The sequence below is a fragment of the Symphodus melops genome (assembly GCF_947650265.1).
Source record: "Symphodus melops genome assembly, chromosome: 5".
NCBI lineage: Eukaryota > Metazoa > Chordata > Actinopteri > Labriformes > Labridae > Symphodus > Symphodus melops.
Window position 1 is genome coordinate 15968424 of NC_136695.1, and position 27883 is coordinate 15996306.

A 27883-nucleotide genomic window follows, 5' to 3' on the forward strand; every position below is an offset into this window, starting at 1 on the left:
ACAAACTGCACTGAATCTTGGCAGCATTTTGACCCAAGCCAAGTTAACAGTCCAGATCAGCACAGTTATATTGTTCCATCCATCGATTCATTATCTATAACGCTTTTCCTTTAGGTCGCTGGGGGCTGGAGCTGATCCTATCAATGGGTGATAGGCAGGGTACACACTGGACTGTTCCAATTATAGGGTTGTCATATAGACACAGACAATTAGACACATTCACTTACACCTACGCTCAATTTTAGAGTCACCAGTTGACCTAATGAGCATGTCTTTGGACTGTGGGAAAAGTAGCTGGAGAGAACCCACGCAGGCAAGAGGACAACATGAAGACTGCGCACAGTGAGGCTCTGTCCGATGGGGATTCAAAACAGGAACTTCCATGTTGTGAGGCTAACTACTGCACCACCATGCAGCTCAAGTTCAATTAAACAAAATGTAATAACTCATTATTTACAGTCAGACAGTGGCTAAAGCAAGAATTTAGCCACTTCTTAATAATGCTATTTTTGGCTTCAAATTAGTTGTAGTGCAAGCTAATATTTCCCCTTAACAAACTAGCTAGATACTTATGTTACCTAAAGGGTCAGACTTTTTTTTTTCTTTTTCACATAAGCCCACTTGGACTTATTACAAAGAAAATGCTAGGATGCTGGCAGCAGTATATAATAATTCAATAACTGTGGCTAAAGTGTGAGTGAAAAATGAAGCTGTTTACGTTTACACATACAGCTCCTCCGGGAAATATCTGGATTTTTTTGTCAAAGTTTTCTTCAAGTGTGAAAGACCGATGGCACATGTTAGAGCTATCTTAGCAGTCTGAACATTTATGAATGTTTGTTTGATCAAGTATCATTTAAATTTGGGTCTCGGGTGTTTGCTGCTCTGACATTGCTCGTTTGATGAGGGAACATTTGAAACCTCTTTTGTATCTCTGGTCCAGCAACAAGAAGAAGGAAAGTTCTTGCTCAGCTAAACTAAATTATGATGAATAATATCTGTCAATCTGTTCAATTGCCTTCACAAAATGATTAATAAAAGCCATAAGATGTTCTGCTCATTCAGGCGTTTTTGTGTTACGGGGGTGCAAACCACTAAAAAAAACAATTACCGCAGGACCCTGCAGCAGTGCATTAAGTTTTCTTTGTGTGTGTGTGATTGTGTGTGTGTCTATGTGTGTGTGTGTGTGTGTGTGTGTGTGTGTCTCTCTTGGGCTTTATACAGCAAATGTAAACAAAGAAACATCCTTGTTTCTTTCCCACAGGATTCAATTGATTTCTGAGCGACATCTCTTCACACAGAAAGAGTTTCTCAGTTCCGCAGTGTGCTTTGATACGACTGTTGTGTGAAGGAGACGGCCTGTAAATAAGTTTAAAAATATTAAAATCTGTTCTGGCTTCACATTGACCAGGCATGTGTGCTGGTGTGTGAGATCAATAGAGTTCATCTTCAGGGAGACAATAGAGGGCTAGAGTCATTTATCTAGTGTGCAGCACCTTGGTATTTGATGATTTATGACGCAGTAAAGAGGACATTAGACTGCACACATAAAGTGGGACGCAGTGTTTTTTTGTAGCAGCAAGTTTTGAAAACTCACAGTTGAATTATTTTATCTTAGGGCGAGTTTAGAAAGAAAACTTCTGGAAAATAATTGAGAAATAACAATTGAAGAAAATGCAATTAAAAGTCAATTAAGTATTTCTGTATGTGTTCTTTGGATTCTTTGTTTTAGTCTTTACAGCTTAAGAAAGTTATATGATTTGCATATAAAAGTGCATTTCAAGGGAAACTTTTTTCTTCAATATTTCAATAACATGCCTACTGGAGGGCTTCTAAATGTCAAAATGCAACTCAAAATACTTTTTCTTTCCTCAGGCAAAATAATGAGTAGCTCTTTCTTGGGGAATGCACAACTAACTAGACAGAGCAAGAAGAAAAAACAAAGCACTGGGGCATGACACCACATCGTATGAAGCGTAACAGTGCATAGTTAAATTTCAGCAAAGTAGTTCCTCCCTCTGGGGTTTAAGGAAACTTGGCAGGATATGACAGGTAGACATATACACCAGTATATCCTTCCAGTGCCAATTAAGGCAGCTGTGGAGGGCTTGAAACTAAACCCAGACACAGACTGAAAACACAAATCCTTTAAATATCCTCCTGACTAATGATGGACCACAAGAGAACAGAAGGAAAGAAGAAAGCAGCGCTTTCTGTGTCTGTCTATTGGCCAACAGACAAAAAAAGGACCACGCGAGGAAGACAAGAGAAGTATTTCTAATTAAGTAGTGGGCTGCAAGGAAAAGATGGATAATGACTTCCCCTGCATGTAACACTGTAAAAAGATACAATCCCGTTGGCCACTGTAGATTGTGTGTTAATAGTTAAGACCAATAACTACATAACATACTATATTATTTTAGCATTAAGCTATTTATAGGAAAGTACATTTTCAACACAATTTAGTTTCTATTGGATAGAAAACCTGCATTTCCATAGTTCAACACATTTGGCTCTAAAATATTTATATTTTTCTTAGTTTATGTAAATTAATACACATAAGACATTTTTATTATTCATGTATTCCTAAATTAGGATTGTTGATTTATTAACTAAAGATCAATGGACAGGAAGGGGGGAATAGGTAAATTCACACTTCCTCCCATTCCTTTATGGACAGGTAATCATACTCACCTGTTGTCTTATACACTATTCTTGTTGGTTTGTTTGTTTTCTGTCTTAAAAATAAAAATACATGTCTGAAATAAAGACTTTAATCCAGAAGAAAAAGAAGATGATAAGGAAGACTAATTCCAAATTTAGACCCTTTTTGTGCAACTTATAATGTATTTCTTTCAGGTAAGTCATTCGACTCAGCAGCTTATTATGTATTTTCCACGAGAGACCTAGTGGTCAAACACTGCAGTAAAAACATGCCTGCAGAACGTTTTTCACCTTAACATCAACCACAAAGTGCTGACTTTGGTCATGTGGATCTGCAGTGAAATTAGCTGCCATCATGACTGTGAACCAAGGTCAGCTACAGAAGCCTCTGAGGGACATAAAACCAAGGAGAAAACAGGAAGGAGATTGTGTGTGTAGATTGTTGAGTGTGGAGGGTGGAGGGCATATGAGAGAGGGTAATGAGTGGGACAAATAATATAGAAATATGTGGGACAATGGGGACACAGCAGAGCAGAAGAATCATATAAAAAAGAGGTGACAAGAAGTGAGCGTGTGTTTTTCCTCAAAGGTGATAATGGGAAAAACAGTATCAAAAAAATAAGAGAAAAGGATCAATCCCTGTCACATGATTGATCTGAAGAGCATGACCTCATGACGAAAATGGATGGGCCCATAAAAAACAAACCCCACCTTGAATATCAAACACCCCATTGTGCATAATATTAATATGGCCGTCTGTTGTGCCTGTGTAATGTGATTCACACCTCGATCCATCTGCCTGAGAAATAACAAACATATGGAGTTTTCCTGCTCGCTTTAATACCCTCTGGATGAATTATTCTTTATTAATCTAAACTTTGGGACTTTAACTTTCAGTGGTCTTAATGAGACCCTATCAAGAGATATATATTTTACCTTTATCAACTAAAAGATTGGGCCTTATTATCATGGCTTTCTTAATCCAGACAAATCCAAAACCAGTGGTTAAAGAATTGGGACCTTTCATGTATTCTGCGCTAAAATATTATCTGGCTAACTTGCTAACTTCCTTACTAGCAATAAACCTCCAAACATCATAGATTGGGCAGCAACCCCCAACAAATTGTTGTGTTACATGCTACAAAAAAAACTGTTTGAAAATGGTTTGCAATACATAGTCCAGTGCTTCTGTATTGTAGTACTTCCTGGATTGTACCATACTGTAGCCTATCATTAGAATTATAATTGTCCTCTGGCCTGAAAAAAGGGCAAATATAAAACACGTTTCATCCAAGAAGCATTTTCTCTTTTAACTTTATAAAGTTTTCACGGTTGTAGCAAAACATGGATGAGGATCGACTTGCAGATAGAACAAAAACTAATCTGAATTGCAAAGTGCCTAAAGTCTCTACTATCCGTGTTGTATAGTTTTAGGACCTACTGTTTAGAGGGCCCCACAGTATGGGCTGATATACAGGTACTATGTTTCTACTTTGTCTGATTCATTCAGTGTGGCGTCATTAGCCTGCCTCATGTCATTGACACTACAACTCAGATGTGATATGCATGATGGTTCAATAAATAATACAACAGTTCACATGGCATGAAAACAATTTAACAACTTAATATTTAAAGGCGCTTTACCCGAGCCAGCCTTATTTGTTTTGATTTGGAGGTGTACGTTTTACATTGAATTTTGCACAGCATTGTGGGTATTAAAATAGGAAAGGATCCAATACAGCACAAAACCTATTCAGTCTATTGAAACCCACTCCTGAAAAGTCTACTCTCCTGAACTGAACTGGGGCTTTTTCAGAAAGGGAAAATGCTCACAGGCAGAATAAGTCGAAAACCTACTAAATTGACAAAAGTCCAAAGTATCCTCAGCAATATCAAACTGTTTAGCTATTATTTGTTGCAGCTCTGTTGTTGGAAGCAAACTGCTCTTGATGAATAGACATGCTGTGTTATTCCAGTCTGTGTGATAAATGATGTTTCTGTACACAAATCGCCAGTAAAATGTCAAAGCAATAACGCCCACAGGACAGCATCACAACCGACTGTCTGGAAATGACACAAGCTGTTGATTTCTAGAGAGTCAATTATCAGCATCATTACAGGTTCTACAAATGGGCCTGTGTTTTAATAGACCGCAGAAGCCACTACTGTCTATGTTTGGGGATCTGTCTGTGTGTATTAGCATGACAATAAGACTGCCTGAGCCCAGGGAGGATGGTGAAATGAAAAAGGTGCTCTTCTTTGTCCAATTGTTCATTCAGAAGGTTCAATTCTGGAAAAATGATTTAAGGAGATTGCTCCCCATTTCTATACAAAAAGTGTAGTCCAATATCAACAGCCAATTCTGTATGACAGACAAAAACTGAGAGTAGAAAATATAGGACCTGCATTCAAAAAAGACAAACCTTGGGGAAAGAGGATGAAAGCTTCGATCCTGGGTTTATTCAACCCCTGAATTATTTAATGGTTCAAAAAGAGAGTTAGGTTATGAATTACTTCTTCTTCGATTTGCTTGTTGATGCCACTTCAATTTGTTTTTGCGGGCTCAAGGGACACTTAAAGGTTATACAAACAAAAAAACGGATGTCTTCCTTCGTATTGCTGATTTCTGTCCTTTGTTTCATCTCACATTAGCTTTCCCCTTCTGCAGAACTTCTCCATCCTCCGAGCCATGAAGGCAAATTGCTTCAATGTCATCACTCACTTTTTCATCCTCCCCCAGCAGGTCTGTGTTAATACTGATTCACTTTGTACCTGGACGCTGGAGATCAAAGAGGTCCAGATGGCACAGCAGTATCTCTGATGGCTTATTCATTTATTTAGCTGCCTCATCTAAGAAGGGCTCGACAATGACATCCTGCATTTTGGAAGGTGAGAAGGTTACTTTATATGCAAATATACAGAATGTTCCGCTTTGAAGTGGTGTGTGTACCTGTATGAACTCCTTACAGTGCAGATGGAAATGCAAACTCATGTCGAAAAGTGCATCCTTGCCATTGTTCAGAAACTTTTTCCTGCATAAATATTGCTTAAAATTTTCTTTCAAAAGTTTGTGCATATCTTTCGTGAGCAGGATCTTGTTTGGCAACTCTATGTCATTGATGTGTTCTTTGTCCTCAGTAAAATCTGCAGCTTATTTAGGGGGTAGATTTAGGTGCTATCTCACAACTTACTGCTGAAGTCAATCTAAAACTCAAACTTCAGCATTTCTATATTTCAGTTTCAAGAACTGAAAAGTAAGAATTATAGCTTTGGTTTTCAATACAGTTTCTATGCAGAGTAAACAAACGGATGTCTCTAATGACAATGTCCATATTGTCTTCATCATTCATCATGTTTTAGACTTCAGTGTTGTTTTTAGAAGGTTACTCATTTCAAATGTTGACATCTATAGCCCAGTCAGCATTTAGTTTAGCATGCAATGGCTGTGTCATAATCACTACATGCATGCTTACTTTTAACAGTGAGCATCAACATTCAGTCTGTAACTGTACTGCAGGTTTCAGAGACTCAGTCGTATAACACTTCTGGTGAACACAATTAGAACATTTAGCCGACAAATATTTCCTTCAAGAGTTGGTGGTGACCAAAAACTAAAGCGAGACTATTGGATGTATCGGCAAGTGTCTTTAAAATCAATTGAAAATGGATGCAGATTGAGCTGTATATTATATAAACACATGACCAATATGCAAAACGTCTCGTTCTCGCTAGTAACTTGCTGAAATATATAATATTATAATTTAAGGCGATTATGTTGTGCTTGTAGCTTGTTGCGCTACCTGAAGTTGCAACACAAATATTTGAGTGGTTGAAAGTAGAAATGCATAATTAACATATTTTCTGCCTTCTTTCACAATAAGTTAATTTGAGGGTAAATATGTAAAAATGTTGTAGCACATATCTACAATGATAGGGTAAACAATCAGTAAACATGGCAGCAACCAGTATGGACACACTACAGGAAAACCTGAAGCAGTCCAGTGAGATATCCAGCTTCCTTCCCATCCAGCAAACCAGCACAAACATTATGAAACTAAGGGTTTAGCGTCAGGGATCATGAAGCCTCTGGGTAGAATGATGAAGGGTGTTGATGAACCTGTCAGAAAAATCAATCTGTCAGCCATCATGTCAGAGAGAGAAAGAGAGAGAGGGAGAGAGAGAGAGAGAGAGAGAGAGAGAGTCAGAGTCTGCCCGTCCAACGATCACTGACTCAGCTCATCTGCAGCACACAGGTACGGGAGGTAAGACAATCCCTGAGGGTTTTATAACGTGAAGGTGAAGATATTAGCGCACTGCAGCCAGGCAGGTCCCAGAGTTGAGAACAGAAGGGCTGTATCTGTCCCTTCAGAATAGTCACGTCAGCACACATTATCCTCTAATATTGGGGTTTTAAATCAACCCAGCAATGCCAAACGAAACCTAAAACCCGGGAAGGAATATGACTGAATCTGGCGAATAAAAGACCTTAACATCCCTACACTGTCACGCCACACAACCGACATTTATATGTGATCCTCTGACTGTTGCGTCACAATGTGATTCAAGCCTTTCTGCCTGAAAAACTCAAGAAATAGACGGAATCAATTATTTCTTTTACAGTCTCAGCGTATGATAAAGCCTCTACCAAGAGGCACATGAGGGATTTAACAGTGTTTGGTGAGTGTCATTGTGGCGAACAGGAGAAGACTTGCATCATGTTCTCCGGATACAATCTGCCACCACTGACACAATACTGTAGAATGATGTACAATCAGGATCAGAGAGCATGGAGGATCTTAATGGAACGCCTCATAACGATGGCTCTGCTGGCAATTCCCCCACAGTCTGACAACCACACAGGGGGAAAGAGAAAAATTGAGTTTTTGGTTAAAAAAACAAACAATAAATCAATTCCTCTGTGTCCTGAGGGGAAGGTTCACTTCTTAGATCGACCATATTGGAATTTTAAAATAATTTAATTTTGACACCCATAACCACAAACAAGTCACTAAATCAGCAGTTTAGCACAACATCAGTTCGATAAAACTGCTCAGCTGTTAATATGATTTTTCGGTTTTATTATCATGACTGCTCAAGCTGCTTAAGATGCAGAAGAATTACAGGACTATAAAAACGTACACAGAGGAAGATAAGTGATGCTTTGATGCCATCCCAAATTCTGTCAGCTTACAGCATGATGCAGGGTTATATACTGAAGAGAATGAACTATCACAGCCATATAATGGTCCAAACTGTCTATATACATTCGAGACCAAAAAGAGGTGTGCTTAAATCAAATCAGGAGAACATGCTGTTGACACCAGTAGTGTGGAAACATGAAGAACAGCAATAGGACATACTTTGCATTATAGCTTACATATATTTTTTCAGAATAAAATGTCTCCATGTTTGATATACATCACACTGATAGAGTTGATGTATAAACACGGGCAGACTCATAACTATCAATATCTGCAGGCTCCTCTTTAACTTCCAATTTGTAATGGAAACGTGTATGTAATGAATTCAAACAGCACTCTGTTGCTGGTTTCATGAGAAGTTGAACACAGACAGTCTGAGCTGTGACATGAACGTTCAACATTCAGCAGGCTGCTGCTGTACGGTAACCTGGTGCACTGGGAGTGGGAATTTAAATTTAGAGATTTTAGGGATTGTTCTGCCTTCAAAGCTTCTTGGATCTGAGACATTTGAAGCTCCCCCAAAATGAGAGTCATTAACCTATCAGAAGATAGTGACACTACAGTCAACAAGGCTATATTGAAAATTTTCCTGCAGTTTCAACACTTCATCCTTAATCCACCAATCCAGGGCTCGGTATGATGGATCTAATATTCTTATCAATAAAAGTGTTTCCATTTCAGTAATGCACATTTAAGGTGCATTACAGGGAAGTGGCAAATTATAAATCATTTCATTACGTGTGTGCATTTTGCTGCTGGTGTTTAACATAAAGTAGAGTGCGACAGGAGCAGCAGACTCCCAGAGAGGACCTTGTGTACTGTAGAGCCTCTCCATCATTACTCATGTCTCTCCTCTGTTTCAGTATTGATCGACCCATTTCCTTCTTCCAACCTGATTCTCTTCCTCCTCTTCCTTGTTCTCATTTTCCAAGAAGCTGGACTATCCTCAGTGGCACTGCATTTATACAGCAGGCGGAAATAAAAACAATGGCAAAAAGTCCCTTTTTTTGCACCAATTTTCTGTACTGGGAGGACTGTAAAATGTACTGGGTAGGCAGAACAGCAGGACTGTTTGTTAAAAGTAATTTGATAAGAACTGGAGACAGAATGACAGCCCTCGTCGAGAACTCTGGAGGATGGCATGGTGATTTGTTTTTTGATGAAAAATGACAGATCTTATTCTTAATAGTACAGGAACTTCTGGATATAAAAAAAGGAAAGGCTTTTTACCATAATCACCATTTCACCACAGGATGAAACATCCGACAAGCTAAAACACTGATGTTTGTAGCTTCAAGCATCACCTGACTAACATATCTTTTAAAGAAAACGTGAGCAAGAAGCCTGCGTGCAGCACCGTGAAGTGATAATATGAATCCAACATCCACTTACAAAGGATAAACACACAATCAGAGAAAAAAACGTAATAAGTGTGTGTCTGTCCAATCCATCTGAAAGCAACAGTCGGACCGAGCAACTGATTTATAATGTGTTTTGCTCCCTAAAGAAATATTGCCCCATGACTACAGTCACATATGTTATTGATCCCTGACAGTCCATCCCTTTGTCTTTGTTCGCAGAGGTCAGAGGTCTGGGTCAGCTGGTCAGCACTATAGGAATTGGCTCCAAATTTCCATTAAACTATAGCATGGTCTATTGGAAAAACAGGGCTTTAACTAGTGAACCTATGGTGACTATATCAGAGCTTATCGTCGTAATAACCTTGTTAAATCAAGCAACCAAGAACTGAAGTGCAAGTGCAGACTTGATGATGCTTACTATGACAAAGCATTGTCATTCATTATTAATTATTTCAATAATGAGATTCCCTCATTCTCTGCTAAAGAGAATTCATGGGCTATGTTTAAAGGCTTAAATTGAAGTCTGACAGAACTATATTCATGTTTATTCAACTGCAATACGCAAGTGAAACTGTAAAATGTACCCAATAGCCTAATGTAATCTGAATGTTAGCACCTACCTTGAGCTATAGCTATGGACTCGAACCTGTGCAACTCTCGCAGCAGACAGGTGCGTTCAGATGGATGAAGGCTATAAATAAACTCCTTGGCTCCTTGGGGGGAGTTGAGGGGCTCCACGGGCTCCGGGTGTGTGCCCAGGTGACACCGTTGCATCATCATGAAGAGGGACGGTCCGGCGGGGTTTTGGTGGCTGCTGACTCCGGCTGTGGTTAACCCAGCCCCGGCTCTCAGAGCGAGGACGGGCCGGAGCGCTCTCTGCAGGCAGGGCAGCATCTCTGGGATGGAGGTAATGCAACGAGCCGGTGGAGCTGATGGGAGGACAGTGGAGGAGAATTTAACAGGCCGAGTCCACACGTAAACACGACATGCTTCGTAATAAATCGAGGAGATTGCTGGAACCGTTGCATGAACACATCCCACACATCCTCCATCTGGAGGCAGCCTGGCTCCTTTGAGGGCAAAACAGGCCTGACAACAACAAATACGCACAACACACTGGTTCAACCAGTATTATACACGCTTACTTGTTTCAAGAAACTGCAACTTGCCTTCTCGGACGTACCTCAGTCGATGCTCCTCTGTCCCGTCCAACAACCTCCAGAAGAATCCTTGAAAACAGCAGCAGCAGCAGCTCCGGCGCACGCGGCTCTTCTTCACCGACTGTCAGGTGTCGTAGTGTCGCACACGCTGCCTCAAACACCTGAATGGCTGTAAAATGTGTGCAAATTCACATTTTTGCTAGCTTAATCCCAGCTGGCGTAACCTCTGTTTGACAGGATGGTCTGTGTGAAGCGGATGGGAGGGGACCAGCGCCCTGGAAATACTGTCCAATAGGAGAGCTGCTTTGTTTCGTACGTATGACGGGCGCCGCCACACGTACGTTAATAGACGGAGCGGAGTGGAGTTGTACGCATCCTGCGATTTTACGCCTGCTGTAACAATGACTAGAATTTCCCTTTGTAAACGCAAAGGCATGACACGTTTCATTGGATGCTTTGTGTTCAGTGTTCATATTAGATAATGGACAGATTCAATCTAAGAATCAATTGGATCAAATGTACTTTAAATTCAATAAAAATGCTTCAGCTTGAATATATATGCCTATGTTACACACAAATCTAAAAAGTATGACTTAGAACATAGGTAGAGATTAAAAATGTCTGACTTTTCATCTTGTAGGCTACAGGAAACATCGCCGACTCATATTCTCTGTTAAAGGAGTGTTTATAATGTGCAGGGTGTGTTTCCATCCCTCCCTTTGCTGATGTACACGTGGGGCATTTGAGCTATTCAGCCACAGCACAGTCAGTCCACACCCAGTGAAAATATGACACCATGTGGAAGTTATTAGTTTCGAGGAGGAAGCCTGGACTTCAGGCAAATGAAACGAGTTTCACTTCTCATCGAACCTACTTCCCCCCGTTTGGGATTTAATCCAAGGCTTTCTGTGTGGGACTGGCAGATTCATTGTAATGGTTTTACACGTATTGATTAGACGAGTGTTTTCAGGCCTCTAAGGACGATAGGAGTGATCTATTACCAAAGATACTACAAACTAGGTCTAGTTTTAACGTAAAGTCAAGACAGGGGCGCCCCCTTGTGGCCACAAACAAGAAGCTCATCTGTTTACATTGAGTTAAAGATTCATTATTCATCTAAGTAGAAGACAATAGATTTACTTATTCACTTATTCAATGTGTCCCCTCCTCAGGAACATTTTAACCTGTATATTATCTATTATTGATATCCAATATTTACCTAACATTTAGAAAAAATAAAATGGAAAAAAAGATGGATTTAAGATATTTGAGGCTCGACACGGAACATATGGGACATTTTTTAGTCTAATGACCCACATAGGTTGGACATTTGCACATTTGAACACTTAGAGAGTCAAAGTTAAATGTATATTTTTTTTATTATATTGCGAAAGCTGTCGTTACACAAAAAATAACAATCTTTACCTGCTGAAACAAACTGCATTGTAGGCTGGTGAACTGTACACAGACAGACAGAGAGGTCAACTCTCTAAAAGAATAACTAAAATGTTCTCTAGAGGAAAAAATTACTAAACGAGAAACCTGGTCAAACTTTAAACTTCTTATCATAGGATATATTGACATTTGGCAACTCTGATATAATATATATTTTTGTGCTAGCAATTTAAATACAGAACTTATAAGTTTACAATACAGGTTTTAGACGAGGATGGCCAGAAAACAAGATAAAAAATGAACATTGCCAACAATATCACAAACTAAAAGCAAAGTCTCCCATTGGTTATACTATTAACACAGTTTACATTACACAGTACAGAGTATTTGTATGCTATTGGTTCGGTTTGACTGTACCCACTTTATAGTCTGGGTTTAATTCAGACAAAGAGTTGAGTCATCCTCTTTTTTTACCGTCTACTGTACCTTTTTTGTACCACTAGCGTGCCATTTGTTTGAATCTAATTGAACGAGAGCTCTACTGACTGAACTGTTGACCAACAACAACTGTTCCAGCAAGAATTATAGCAGGGCTGCCGTCAGTCATCTTTCCACTCAGTTGATCCAAAACGCGTCAAACTCAGAAAAGTATTCACTTAACCCAACATAAAAAAAAATGATTCAAGAATACCTAATGTGTAGAAATTGCACTGTTAACTCAAGTGAAACCATTCTGGACTCGTATACCATTTCCACCCAAATCTAAACTCATAATACTAATGCAAACCTTTCTGTTTAATAACTGTACGTCAACCTGGCAGTCAAAGGAGAAAACCTTTTTAATTTGAGTATAACAACACAGTGTATGCACTATATGTGTGTTTGAAATAAAGGACATAAAGAAGTCTCTCAAAAGCGAAGAACATTTCACTTAACATGCACTGATGAAACAACTCATTACTCTGATACTTCTAATCACACAAGTATAAAAAAATAGACAGGTTAAGATCTAAAACGAGATTTTAAGAATGAAAAAAAGAAAATAAATTAAAAAAAGTTTCTGGAGAAACTTTTAGAGCTCGGTACCAATTAACAGTTTTTATATATGTTGTTGTAGTAGCCTTGTTCACAGTGCCTGAACAGAAAATGAAAAATATCTCATGACACTAAATGCTTTAGTCTTAAATGCTGCATATTGAGGGAAAGGTTCCCTTAAAGCCATATCATCAGAAGTATAACAGAAAACATTCAAATGTTGATGTTTTTACTAAATTGTAATAAAGATTTGAATATGTTGTGCTGAAGAAAATTAGATGACGTGTTAAGAGCCAAATGAATCAAAAGCGCTGAGCATGCAGGCTAAAATGAAACAGATAAAAAAACAGTATTTCATAACAAATTATAGCACCCTACTGATGGGAACTTATTTAATTCCTGAAGCTTTATGGAACCCTCATTAGTATTAGTACATTAAATGTTGAGTTTTGACATGCGTGCCTGTACTTTGACATTCATTAGTATTCATATTTGTTATGATCGCACAACCGTTTGCAGATGTTAGCAGTACTAATAAATGCTGGATATATAAGGGCTTATATAGGAACACAAACTACTGAGGAGTTTCTACAAAGCTCAGCCCGTAGATATTGCAGGTTTGATCAAATAAACACTGAGAAAACATGCAACATTTAAAACAAATTTTGGTAAAGGGCTTTGATGATTCATCTATAAAACCTTTCTTCAAGATGTGTGACTAAATGATTGTGGCTCTGTGGAGAGGAAGGACAAACAGCAAAAGACACAGAAAGAGAGAAACACAATCCTTGACATGCAAAATTATTTACAAAATCATGTAAATACTTAAAACAACGTGAACAAAAACAGGACGCAAATTAAAGTGTCTCTGAATGTCAGGGCATCAACAATGTGACGCTCAGGTCACACTGCACACCTTGAGCTTAACACAAAGTCCCGTCGGTAGCTTAGTGGGGAGCCGTCTCTGCTACTCGTACTTCCTAATATCGGCTCTGTGGAGATCTCACATATTTGAACTGTAGGTGGAAGAAAGCTTTGACGACACAGCACCCTCCTGCAAGCCTTCAGGGCGTCCCTCGGAGTGAGCAGTCCATACTGCTCAGGGGATGACAAATGGTGCAATGCAAAGACATTAAAGCCAGTACTTTATAGTGCACCTTATTATTGCTTTCACAGCACTGCGTTGTACTTGAATTTCTCATTGCAGCCCTCCTGCCAAGCCATTTGGCAGTTGGAATGCTTTTTTTTTTTGTCCCACGGTCGTACACTGCACTCCCTACGCAATGAGTGTTTACATATAATACAGTGTTTATTTACACTGAAAAGAGACATTAACACGGTCCAACCCTCTGCTTCAAGGAGAATACTGGAAACAAATTCATCTTTCCTGTCCTCAAGTGTAATGCTGATTTTGTTCCCCTTCTGGTTATGTACAAACAAAAAAAGCATCTGTTTGTATTTCATAACAAACCTGTGGGCTCGGATTTGCAACACCACATTAGGCTTAGGCCTTGATATTGTAAAGGCATGTGATCCACTTCAGGTCCAAAGCCATATGTGAACAACCTCGCTTTACATATTTCCTACATTATTTAAAAAAACCCAGACCAGAACAACAGACTTCCTGTTCGCATCTTTCTTCTGAATTATTGAAGATGGAGAATTCAAACAGAAAGAGAATATGCTTTATGTTTAACAAATGTGTTTGATTTCTCTTGCGAGCATGAAGACTGTTTTTGATTCTGTACACAGACATTTCTACGAGCAACATTTTGTCTAAAGCTTTTGACCTAAAGGGAGAGCCGCTCTCCTCTTTGACGCGAGATCACACGTTTCTTTGTGTCATGTGATCATGGGATTCGTGGTGCCGAGCGGTCGTTGGTGAGGGTTCTTTTAAGCTTGACCCCCTTGCGGATGGCCACTAGCATGTTTCCCTCTGACCCTTCTCCTCCCTGATGCTCCTCTTCTCCTCCGTCGTGCCCCGGCTCGCCCTGCAGGTGCTGGGCTACATTAGGAGGATTGGTGGTAGCCTGACCACTCCAGGACATCAAAGGCAGCGTGCTGGCATCCCCGCCTGCTGTATATGTTGGAGAATCATCTCTTCCTCCGGTCTCCTCTGCACTCCTGCTCCCATTTACCACTCCTGGCAAGTCGGGAACAGTGGGGATTTTTACTGGGATGACAGGAGTACGGATAGGGATGGGGCCAGTGCCCACGATTGAACCTGATCGGCGGGCGGAGGGTTTTGAGGAGGGGGTTCGGCGGATTGTGGCAACCCCAGGAGTGACAATCACCGGACCATGGCCTGAAGAATAGGATCCAGAATAAAATGCCTGACTTGAATTTGAGCCTGCCATGAGAGAGCACAAGTGAGTCAAATATGGATGTTTTTTTTTTAAGATTTAAGAGAATGATATCCAACTGTGACAATAGCTGTGTATTCTTTACCTGTAGGGGTGGTAGGATAAGGCCCGCTGTGGATGGGTGTGGAGGGGTAGGGCCCTGCAGGGTAGGCTCCCTGACCAGGGTAAGGAGTCTGCGTGCTGGGCAGGCCGGCTGTGGAGGCCGGTCGTTTGCTCTGAAACATGAGTCTGTAGGACTGACTGATGTCACTGTTTCTGGGGATGGTGGAGGACTTATCAAAGTCTGACTGCTGCTGCTCAGGCTCCTGATCCCCCGCCATGGAGAAGTAGTCATAGTCTGACACTAGACAGCACAAAGAGAGGGGTAAACAATGTATTGACACAGCAAGTTATTGTATGTTATGAAACAAGAGTTAAAAAAATAAAAAAAAATAAAAAAAAATAAAAAGAGGTGACAGTGTACTGAGGCCCATGTGATTCTCGACATTGTGTTACCTTGTGAAGGTATGGTGTCCTCTGAGCAGCAGGGTGTGTTGGTCTGTGTGCTGTAGCCACTTGAACACTGGATGGAGTCTCGGCTTGATCTCTGAGTGTCTAGCTCCAGACTTCTGGTTAAAGCCAGAGCCAGTTCCTCATGGGTGTCAATATCCCCAGCCTGGAGCAATCAAGCAGTGAAATAAACATTCAGTAATGGGGCCTGATGGTCTGACTGTCTGGACACAGCCAGGTACAATTGCCTTAACTCATTACAATCATTAGGTACAATTGATGTCATTAAAAGGGAACATTGGTGGCGAGAGGCTTATTCATGTGGTCTAAATGCCACGACTGCTGCTGGGAGTTCAATGTGAGTTTGCCTTAAACTTCAGAAACACAAACGCCATTAAGTGTACACTGACCTAAGTCTGTGTGCTCCTTCCAGTACGTGTAAAGATAAGAGGTAACTGAATCACCCAGCAATCCTTGTGTATTGTTATCAACCACAGAAAACGACACAGAAGAAAGTTAAGAGTGGAAAAGCGGAAGTGGAAAACGGTGTGAATGATCTGACCTTGATAGGTGCAGCCATGCTCCTGTTCTTCTCCTCCACTGAGGCAGACATGTGAAGAGCAGCTGAGGCTGGTGCTGTCGATCCCGGGATGCTGCCGTTACTCACGCCGCCATTACTGTCTACGACAGCTGGGGCCTCCTTTTCTTTCTTCCTCCTCAGTGTGTTAACCATTGGCTGATCATAGGGGCCTGGCTTAGCCCAGTCCTATAAGAATGCATACATCAAGGTGAAATTTCACATGACTTTGCTTCTGTCCTCTGTTTCAGCTCTACGCACTTCTAAAGTATAAAAAAGGCAAAAAAGACTTGATTTAAAAATGATTTAAATTACATATGTTGCACAAATTGTTTAAAAAGGAGAATGGGAGCAAGATGATCATCAAGACCATGGTGATGAACAAACCTTCCAGCTGGGGACCCTTGATGAAGGCACCATGGGGGAGCCCATTGTGCTGTATTGAGGGTAGTCTGGCAGTAAGGCGGAGGCGGGACGTGACCATGAGCGAGTGGGACAGGAGGTGGAGGTGGAGGATGAGGAGGAAGAGGAAGGAGGGAAAAAAGGGAAGGCGGTGCCTGATCCTGAGCCCAAACTCCCCCCATTGCTATGCAGGTAAGGGGAGTTTGCCGGACTGTGTTGGTCAAAACCATTGGAGAGCTGGATGTGTGTGCAGGACATTAACAAAAAAACAAACAAACATACAATGTGATAAATTACTTAAATGATATACAAAAAGGAAAATGACAAAAAAAAGAGCACATCAATGAAGTGAAATAACTAAACAGCACAAAAAGAAACGTGGATCCAGAGTAATAAAAGAGAACAAAGGAAACAGTCAAAACCATAACTGGAGAACATGATGAGCACGCCTGGGAGAAGCAGGTGATGAACTTAGGTTGATGTAATGTACGGCCAAGTTGGAAGTTAAGTACAAGTAGCCTTAGTGCATGTAGTAGTTACACAGTGTACGTGAAAGAGGGTTAAGAGTGTTTCACCTTGTCAGTAGCGTGCTGAGGTGTAGTAACAGCAGCTAGAGGAGAGGGGGCGCTGCAGTCACTGTGAAGCTGCCCAGTCTCTGACACCTCAGAAGACCTGGAACTGGGACAAGGCTAGAAAAGCAAGTGGTGGTGGCAGCAGCAGCAGCAAGAAGCCAGTGGGATGAGAGCAGAGGGAGAGAAGAGGTTAGTGAGGAGGGGGCGGTGGTGGAAGAAAATTGAGACAGACAGACATGTGCAGAGGAGCAAAAACGCAAAGACAGACATGTCAGCAGGTACTGTAGACAGAGACGAGCACTTTGTTAGAGAGCAGCTGCAATTTTTCCACAGTCCTCAGCAGTTAGTGAGAAGTACAGGCAAGTGACCATAAAGGTGGCAGAGAAGGTGCACTGGGAGTCATTCATTGCTTTGACATCAGCAGTACTGTAGCTTTGTTAAATAATGCACAGGATATGCTGTCTTTAGGACGTCGAAAAAACTCTCACAGAGACGCGTGTTAAACGTTTTCATGTGGAAATATTAGCAATTAACACCCGTGTTTGTAATTCATACTTAATGCATGCCTAGAAAAGAGAAGTATTTGTTTTGTTTGTGGTCTTTTAGAGGTTGGGTTCAGCTGCAGAGCCCCAACCACAACATTATTAAACATGGATGTGAATTAAAGAAATCCAAAGTGACTACAAGCTTCGGCCGTAACATTCAAGAGTTAAGGAGTAACCCTGAATAAATCTTGTTGAGCCATTAAAACTCTTTCAAACATTCGCTACAGTAACTTTACCAAGAATAAGACGATGATAGGGCTAATCTTTGAGACAGTACTGTAAACAGGTCACGAATAAATTTGCCAAACCACTCTCTCCCTGCATCATAAAATCTTGGAATCTAACTCCACCACTGTGTCCTGGCCGGGGGGGGGGAGACTCTGGTTGCTGGCACCCTACAAAACGTCCTCTAATGCAGCCCGCCGCTCTCATGGTTGATCTCAAACCACAAAACCCCACACAGACAATCCCCCTGACTATTACATCGATAATTACCCAGAAGTCCATGTCAGATGGTGCAATAAAAGTGACACAATGAGACCTGCTGATAGAAACATGCCCTCAGCGAGTGGAAAACCTACTGTTGACGCTGAAATATATCATTTTGCTGTGATACATTTAATAATAATACATCACACAGCGTGATCAGGCCCCTGCAAGTTTAACCAAACCGCAGTCTGTCACAGCAGTCGACTCCTTAATAGCAGGATAGGGCTGACCTGTTTTGCCCTGGGCTAGAATAGAGGCAGACTAATTTCCTGTACGTTTATGTTAAAATAATAATAGTGAAATGACTTCACCATGATCACATACACTCACTGCTGCCGGCTAACTGCCTCCCACAGTGGCTGGGGAGATGTTTGAGAAAAGACTATTGTGGATTGCTGACTTGACGTTTGTCTGACTACAATAACATTTAAGACATAAAGCGTTTGTTGGTTTTACGGTGTCGTACTTCAAGCTATGATTACGGTTACACGTGGGTCGCTCGCGGTTTTTCCTTACCTTTGTTTCAGCTGGCATTGGCAATGAAGATTTGGACGATGTGTATTGGTCCTGCGATGACGAAATGAAGCCCGAGTCGTGGGAGGAGATGCTAGAGAGCCGGACTGGGGTCTGCTGTGGCAGGGTAGAGCTGCGGTACCGATGGCGAGGGGGATGGTGGTGGAAGAGGTGGTGTGAGGAAGAGGAGGAAGAAGAGGAGGAAGGAGAATGAGAGTGGGAGCCACTGGATCCCCTGGAGTCACTACTGTTAACGCTGTTCAGACTACTGTGAAGGGGGGGAAAGGGGCGAAGGATGAGGGAGGGACCAGAGGAAGGAGAAGTTTGGCAGCGACAAGCGGGGTGGGGAGGGGCGGGAGAGAATCAAAGTGCACCCATAGATATGGGATTGAAGGCAGATGATTGGATAAGAAAGTGATAACAGGAATAACAAGGAGAGAATGGATTGGGGGGGGGGAATGTGGAGGAGACAGGATGGGAAACAATTAACACAGCACACCAAGATGCAGCAGGCGGTGACTGTGGCCGATCCAGTCAACAAAACAAAACAACGTAAGAGGCATGATATCATAATGACAATAATTAGAGGCTGGAAATCAAAAGACTTCATGCCTTTGAAACAACTGTTTGAGAGTTTTGATTTAGAGATTACTCTTGAGAACTTAAAAAGCCTGATCCAATTACAGTAGCGGAATTATTGAGGACTAGTACTATGGGAATGAAAACTTAAAAGCAATGCAGAAGTGATGGATTGCAAACACTTCGAAATGAAAAATGCAGAAAAATATGTAAATTATGTAGGAAGAAAAAATACAATGCAAAAAAAAGCAGAAATATATTTTACTTAGGCTTTACTTCAAAGTTGGTGAAAAAGATAATTACTAAGCATTGAAACCAAGAAAGCAGCAGTCTCATCATGACTGAGTCATTGCATGAATGATTGGTTAAAAGCACAAGTCATAAAGCCGTGTTGTGTTTTGGAAAGAAACACTTAAATTGCTCTTTTATAGTGTTTCAACAGACTGGAAGGCATGTCCCAAAGCTTGATCAAGAGGAAATACAAAGCAATACCCAGAGAGTGTCGAAGACATGGAGTGAAGAGCTACAACTTATCAAGTCTTTGAAAACTCTCAAATCTTTTTTTTTAACCAAACATACTACATTATATTCTTTGTACCATTCCTTTCAAATCTAGTTCAATTGAAGTGTAACCTGCTGAGGTGAATCATTGGCCCTTTTCATGGTGAATTTCCATAACAACACCTTAAAGCCTGGCAGTGATTACGCCTGCTACTGCGTAATGTCCGTGTCCCAGTCTGGGAAGTCACATTGCTTTACGGCGTTAGGGAGCGCTTTACATACGCACAAAATCAAACACACAAACACACAGCGCTGTACTCCCTGGACACCTCGGCAAACAGATCTCGCAGCCGGAACGCCAGTTTCTACCTCCACAGGCTGCATGGAGGGATGATCACTTTGCCCGCCCCACCTCCCATTACACCTCAGCAACATTGAATTAAAGGCGAACTGTCACAGGAGTGTAAATATTGCACCTTTAAAACGGCAGTCTGAAAAGGGCTATTGACTACCGATGCAGATGAAATACAAATGCAAAGAAATGAAGTTGAAGGGTATGCTAACTTCTCCGTCTTAAATCGACCACTGGGTGGCAGACACAGATTGGGCAACATAAAAGTTTGTCTTCATGTTCTAGTTGCCTCCCCATTTTACAGATGTCTCCAAATAGAATTCACAGCCACGAGGAGACTTTGGGATCCTTTGTGTATACACTACAAGCTATGATGTAACCTCTACATTGACTGTTTAAAGACATGTTCTTCTCATTTCTTTGTTCTTGCAGTAACTCAACAAAAGTGTAAACATTTTAAATTTAGTGTGATTCTCCAAAAACAGGCTGGTAGTCTTGTGATTGGCTGAGGGAGCCTACCTGCACATGCTGGACTTCCTGGACATGGTGGTGCTGGGAGATGAGGGCGGTGTTTGATATGACCAACCATAGTCTGAGCCCTTTAAGTCCAAAATCACCTGAGAGGACGATAAAATAGGAGTCATACTTCTTAGCTGCACCTGTCGAAACGAAGGGGCACTAAACTAATCCAAATAACTTGACCTCAGGTCAGTTGTTTCAGTTTAAGTTAACTGTCATGGGCTGTCATCTTTGATGTTTGTCTCACCTGTTCACTGGCAGGAGGAAGCTTGTGTGGGTCAGAAGTCAAGGCTTTGAGGTCTTCAGAGATGGCCTGGAGGTGGGTGACCTCTGCCAACATAGAAATCTCCTCATCCTAGATGAATAAATGGCAGAGAATGAAGTATAGATCAAGGGCTTAAACAACATAAAAAATGTCCTCTTTAGATAAAAAAGGCCTTAAAAGGTATGCATTAAGGTATTAGTAATGGAATTAAATAAAAAGAATGAAGTGAAAATCGAATTCACAGGCAGGGAATTGTCGACTGGACTCTCTCTTTAATACATTGCTGTACTCACCACTACGGGCTGCAGCATGGCTACAAAACAGCAGAATCTCTGCCTGTCCTCTATAAGAGCCTTCCTCAGGGCCTGTTTCTCCGTCTCTTCCAGCAGGATGTATTTATCACTGACATCCTGCATGGCGCTGTCCAACTGGGGTTGGATATCACCTCGACCTTGGAAACAAAATGGAAATACAAACAAACACATGAAAAAAAAAAAGAAAAAGAAAAAAATATCACAGGTATAATGAGATTACCAACTCATGAGGAATCATATGACTTGTTTATTTACTACTACAACACAACGTTTACAAATCTAGTAACTATGGTACGTCTGAACACAAAGCCTCCAACTAAAACACAAACACTAAGAACAGAGTTGTGTGACTGTAACATGCATGCATATACGATAAGAAGATGAACACAAAGCCATGGAAGGATGATGAGTTTTCATTACTTCTGTCTGGAGCTGGCTCTGAGTGTTACTGCTGCTCTACATGTTATCTTCCCACTGTGGTTGTTGCTTCAATGTAAGCATTTGATTGGCTATCACCTCCACGTGAAGGGCCCCTTATGTCATGGAAGTGTTTCCTATCGTTTGCTCAGAGATACAGGAGTCAGAAGGTTACCTACTTTAAAGTCATCGCTTATCCTCAAAAGCTTCAATCTACTGTGAGAGGATAGCGAAGAGTAAAACCTTGTGTTGTGTGTACAAAGGTAGGTGTGTGTGTGTGTGTGTGTGTGTGTGTGTGTGTGCGTGCGTGCGTGCATACATTTGTGTATATTTCTGTGAGTGTATGCGTGTTGGTCTGGGTGATTGAGAGGACACTCTGAAGACAGCTCAAGCCCTCTTGAGTTCCCTATTGAGGCAGGAAGGCTGGAGACTGAGCAAGTGGATTTGTGGGCCTCAAAAGCATTATCTAACCACTCAAACTACTCGTCCACAAAAAACTAGACGCATACACACTCTTGACTTTGGTACATCAAGGTCAAACCCACAGTAAGCAGCACTGTAGTCTGTCTGTCTGCTCTCGTGTCTAAGTAAAGATAACAAACTGGTGCCCAGAATTGACAATTCCTGTGAGGCCTTGTATAATGCAAATCAGTATGAAGGAAACATTGACAGAGTTCCACAAGAGAACGAGCTTCACGTTAAATGCAAAACATAAGGCTGTGTGTCTAATGTTGAAGACAAAGCCTTAGCTCTTTCCTCTCTGATATGACACGACAATATACATTATAAATCATGTGGTTAAGCTCTGGTTCGGCTGCTTTGTCTTTCCATCGGTTGACAACGACACCACAATTAAAAAGGGACAATAAACTATGGCTGCTTGAAGTAGAAAAACACACATTGGAAACTTGTGCTGTTATTAAGTGAGTTTAAGAACAATCACAAGTTTTCATATATAATATATCCAATAACCAGGCTTTGTTTAGTGTCTGACACTGAGAGGAATGTGAGTGTTATTCCCACTATATTACACTATGGGGACCATACTGATGAGAAAACAGAATGGAAAGTTCAAATTGTAGTATATATTTGTGTCTTTTAGATCAAATGGGCCATTTTTAAGCAAATAAGTATTCAATGTTGTCATTGTACAAGGTTTAGTGCAGAGCTGACTATATCCTCGCCTGATATGGCTAGACAGGCCTCACTCATTAGTCGGATTTCCACTGCAGAACTCATGTCTGTATTCTTCATAACCCTTCAGGCAATGTGACTCTACATGGATGTTGCTGCCAAAGAAAAATATGAACAATGCTTTCATCAGGAGTTCTAAACAGCTGGGCTTTAATCATCTATTTCATTTAAACGTTTGTCAATTCAATTGTTTCATCTCCATGTGGCAGAATGTTTCATTAATACCTGCTACAAAGAGCAGCCATTAAGGTGACAGCAAGCATAACATACGTCACATCTTGCTTTCTAGCTGGTCTTGAAAAAAAAAAAAGAAAGACTAAAACCAGTACTAATGATCTGTACACACATTTTTTTTCTCTCGTGTATTTCTTTGACTGAAGCGCAGAAACACACGAAGTGCTGCTTTGTCAACAGGGGCCGCCAAAATCCACCCAAATCAAACGTTTCTCCCAGGAGCTTTAACCCTCTTTTATTTGTGATGAAAACATTTGAAGCTCCAAGCCTCAGTTGGCCTTAAAAGTCAAATTCCCAAAGCCAGAGATGCTGTGGTGTCTCTTTGGCATGCTGTATAATGAAGGTTACTGCATTCTGGCCACAGTTGTTTTGGATAGACGCTTCAGTAAGTTGAGGTACTGTGTCTTTAAAAAAAAAAAAAAAAAAAAAAGCAAACTATTTTCTTTGTTGCTGTTTTGGTCGGGCCCATGAGAATGTTGACTCGCTGAGCTTAACATTGTCACAATCAGTGTCATAACTTCTCCATGTACTTTTCTTGAAGGTACTATCGAGAAGAATCAACTTATCATTTTACACACTAACATGAGAAAGTTTGAAATAACTGATCAACCAAAACCAGGTGTTATTACTCAACAAGCTGGAGACGGACATTAGCATAGATGGAAAAGGCAGAATTGCATGGATGGATAGGATTGGAAAAACACACAGGAACACACCTATGCCGTCATAACCCTGTAAGAGATTTCCACTTGTAATCAGGAGGCAGGTAATGAGTGCCAAACATAGGATTCTGTTATGCTTCCAATTTGTCTCTACAATGGGTCGCTCCTCGGTTTGTTCACATTCCTGGGTTCTGTACCATGACTTGTGCAACTACAGTATGTGAATGACAAGGTCCTGATTGCTACTTCCTCCTTCCCTCCAACCACAGACGTACTGTACACTGAGGTTCACGGAAGAGGTTCACGGAAGTTCAGTGGTCACTGACTGAATAGTAAACAAATCCACCCTGAAGCAGATTTCCCAAGCTGTTTCACTCTTTCGTAAGAGACAATTAGAGACTGTGCTATATGCTGTAGACAAACTATTTGTTTTCACACTGACTAATGAGTGTCTCTCTGTTACACCCTCAGAGGAACTGCGTAACGACTTCATGTAGATACCATTCGAGTTTTACTTTGTGACTAATTACTTTTCCACTTCAAAGAGCTGAGGACACAAGAGGAGTAGTTCTTATGTATGTTTGTGAAATGGAAAATATAGCTTTGCTGAGCATTGTATAGTCTTTTGTGTATCAGAAGCGTCAGAAATCCCACAGGTATGATACAGTTGTTTTTTTTAACCAAACTCAACTTGCCAGAAATCCAGGAACCATGGCGAGACTAATCTGGGGCTGGTTTACATGGTCTGCACACATGAAGATACATTGTGCATACACACAGAAATGAGATTATCTCCTTCAGCTTTCACATGACCAATGATTACATTAGGTTTCAGTCACAGACTGTTTCTTAGCAAGGCTGAGGTCTTAGGTCAGAAAAACACCCTCACGAGACACATATCAAGCATCAGATAAACACAAGCTGACAGAAGGGGAATAAGTTCTGTGTAAACAGAGTGCTCTTTTTAATGTTGAATTACTCAAAGAATCAGCTTACTCCGAGACTTTATATTTATGTGTGATGTGGTAACTATAGTCTGAAAACAATGTTTGAAAAAATGAACACATCTAGTCTCAAAATGCTTTCAAGGTGCTTGGTAAGACATTACGTGTGTCTAGCCACAGACAGACTTACCTAGATTATCAGCTGCAGTGTGCAGCATAGGGAGAGGGATGTATCCGAAACACATGGGGACAGGGAGAGGGAAGAGATCCAAGTCAACTGAAACAGTGCCATCACCACTAAACACTAATCCATCACCTTAGGGTGCAGTCTTTTGTCTTTGGATGTCCGCAAATCATTGTAATAAGAAGCCAAAACAATGCCTCTGATATGCTTCAGGAGGAACATTACCAAGGGTTTGTTGCCCAGTATCACACACTATTTGAATAGTAACATTCATAGCACATTACAGGCATGATTAGCCCACCGCAACAAACTAAGCTTTGTGAAATACTTCTATAAAGTGAGAAAGTAACTACATTATTTGTATTATTAACAATTTGATTGCTGCAGTCATTGTCACAACGAATGAAAAAACTATTTTAATGCTGACATCGTCCGATACTTACAGTATACTGATGTACTGCTGCAAATACACAACAAACAGATGAGACCTCGATTGTTGACTTTATCTTGGGTTTAATAATCAAAGTCTCGCTGAATGCTGTAGGTGAAACAAGTCTTATGTTGCCTTTTCAGTAGTGATCACTTTGTACTGTTTAAGTTCTATGCCAAAGTCGGATCCACTGCAGAGTCTGTTGACTTTGTCAGAGTTTAAAGGATCTACGTATTTAAACCTGAACACATCAACATTTCAAAATTTACTGTGGAAAAATATTTTCCCAGTTCCTTTTATGTGTATCATCATTTTTAACTCAGGTGGGCGAGTGTGTAAGTAGGACCTGAGCGAAAAGACGTGCAGTGGGAGAAAGCTCCTTCCCTCTCCGAGTGTTCACCAAGTAAGGTCATGTTTATCCTCTCAAGATTTGTGTAAGTCTAATCTCAGCAAGGGCCGACTCTTTCCATACACATTACTGCTGTCTAATGAAAATCTTGTTTATAATGTGAGGACATTTTCTCGTTTAAAATACAAGATAGCATTTTTTATTAAACGCAGTTTCTTTGCCTGGTCGCTTTTATGACTTCTATTAATTCTTTAAAACTGACATTTTGATGATAGAGATCTTGTACAGCATTCATTAAATAAACTTGAATTACAACCAAAGCACACTTACATCTTGTTCAAGTCAAACTAATAAGAGCATTACAAGCCATTCACCAGTGGATTCCTTTGTCCTTCTCTACTGATGCAGCAACTCTGAGAGCGATGATGCAAATTAAAACCTACTTTTTGCTACATGTAGGTCTGGCAGGTTATGACAGACACAAAGCATGTACAGGTAAGGTTCATGTGAATATTAAGAGCAAAGAGTGACAGCAGAAGATTGTTCTCCATCACTGACATTGCATTCAGTGTTTACCTTTCTTTGCTTTCTTTTGAAGCTTTAGGGTGTCTGAGGACTTCTTCTTTATTTCCTGTCGGGCTCTTTTATACTCTGTTTCAGAAGGACAAAATAAAAAAAACATTTCTTTTTAGTGAAAACTTCGTGTAAACTTGCAGTTTTTCAAATACTTGGTATTTGTCTGTGGAACAACAGAAAAGTATAACACACTTCAAGGGGAAATGTGCCGATTTTCCACCAGCTCCGTGTCATATAATACAAGAATTATATGGACATGAACAATGTTTTACTCCCCTCACTGAAAACTAAAGGGAAAGCTCCCATTTACCAGCAAAACTCCAGCAAAACTTTGCATGGCAGTTTTCACAACATGCCTTCTTTTACTACAAACTGTCATTGTCATGTCCGTTTAAAAAAAAAAATATTTGGCGGATTGATGCCTCTAAGAGGAGCAGTGTGGAACACGGACATCACGTCAGAGAGCTGGTGAGAAAACAGGTTGGAGGGCAGGAAGCAGTGTTATTGTGGCTTTGGAGGAAAATGATGTTCGTACTGTAAGACATTTAGGGCTACTCATGCACGCCAGAACAAAGTGTGGAGGAGTTACTGTGTACAGAGGAGCAAGACGCAGAGTCTGAAGCAACCCCAGCTGGTAAGCAGAGAAAGAAGCAGCCGGCTCGAGCTGGGACAGCTGGTCGTAGTGCTGGAGTAAATGTGCACTGATGACAATTGTTATACTGCAGCCAATTTCGTCCTGTAATTTTAAAAGACCTACAATGTCTGAGCACTTTTTAGTTCTCCGACAGGTCAACACGTGGAAAACGTACTTTCATTTAACCACCTACCAGAAGCAACGTTTAAGCCTGTCCATTCGGTGGGGAACTTTTTCAGTAACTTCTCTAGCTTTGTAGCGTCCCACACATTATTTATAGAAGATGTCCCATTTAATGCCAATTCCATGATAACTCGTAAGCTGATGAAATAACAGCATTACTGAAAATGGTTATTCCTTGCATTGCGTTGAAGATTTCGTCTGACACATGAAAAGATGGAGTTCATTTGTATATCCTACCTTTCGCATGGTCCTTGTCCAAAGTGTTGACTTCTCTCTTCCAATCCTCCATCTGTTCTTGGATAGGGTTGATCAGACCTTCAAGGAAAACCCTGTGAACAACAGCAGAACATTATTATTCATGTGAGAGCTGCAGTTTGTGCTAGAAACATGATAATTTGAAAATTTTGAAGTTCTAAGCAGCAAGCTCCATGTGATGTCATTGCCTCATGTAGTGAATGTAGTGCATGCTGAGTCTTTGTCTTTACTCTGGCACAAAGGCTTACGCAGATGGCAAGTCCACCTAACTCGAAGATACTGGGTTCAATTCCCGAAAAAAAACGGGAAGGTAAGGGAAAGTAAAAATATTTGCAAGATCTGAAAACAATCTTGTTAAGCAATAGTTCAGTATTCTTGGCTAACAGAGTGGTTTCATGCGTTGTTTACACACACTTGAATGGTAATGTGTGTAGATTTGGTGTCAGAGGATGGATTTAATGAATAGTCCATAAAGTCTTTGCTACTGGAGTACAGATTAAGTTCAGCAGCCTCTCACATTGTTAG

General features: G+C 40.8%; 2 protein-coding genes across 5 annotated transcripts in view; both read right to left on the minus strand.

Annotated features, from left to right (window-relative positions):
- Positions 1 to 10669, minus strand: part of LOC306823998 (transmembrane protein 65-like) — a 34652-nt gene extending 23983 nt beyond the window's left edge. The window contains exons 1-2 of the mRNA XM_079343956.1: positions 10410 to 10669; positions 9847 to 10155 (exon numbers count right to left, since the gene is read on the minus strand). Coding sequence (XP_079200082.1) covers positions 9847 to 10120 — 274 coding nt within the window. The 5' untranslated portion in view covers positions 10121 to 10155; positions 10410 to 10669. The remainder of the gene's footprint in view (positions 1 to 9846; positions 10156 to 10409) is intronic.
- A 1933-nt stretch (positions 10670 to 12602) lies between these two features.
- Positions 12603 to 27883, minus strand: part of LOC306823996 (protein MTSS 1-like) — a 46282-nt gene continuing 31001 nt past the window's right edge. Inside the window, exons 5-17 of one of the 4 annotated variants that reach the window (XM_079343951.1) lie at positions 27341 to 27432; positions 26287 to 26361; positions 24938 to 24949; positions 21276 to 21433; positions 20965 to 21072; positions 20718 to 20815; positions 18770 to 19034; positions 17223 to 17336; positions 16633 to 16884; positions 16231 to 16434; positions 15675 to 15834; positions 15265 to 15522; positions 12603 to 15166 (exon numbers count right to left, since the gene is read on the minus strand). In XM_079343951.1, coding sequence (XP_079200077.1) covers positions 14667 to 15166; positions 15265 to 15522; positions 15675 to 15834; positions 16231 to 16434; positions 16633 to 16884; positions 17223 to 17336; positions 18770 to 19034; positions 20718 to 20815; positions 20965 to 21072; positions 21276 to 21433; positions 24938 to 24949; positions 26287 to 26361; positions 27341 to 27432 — 2296 coding nt within the window. In that variant the 3' untranslated portion in view covers positions 12603 to 14666. The remainder of the gene's footprint in view (positions 15167 to 15264; positions 15523 to 15674; positions 15835 to 16230; positions 16435 to 16632; positions 16885 to 17222; positions 17337 to 18769; positions 19035 to 20717; positions 20816 to 20964; positions 21073 to 21275; positions 21434 to 24937; positions 24950 to 26286; positions 26362 to 27340; positions 27433 to 27883) is intronic. The other 3 variants (XM_079343954.1, XM_079343953.1, XM_079343952.1) reach the window with 3 other exon arrangements.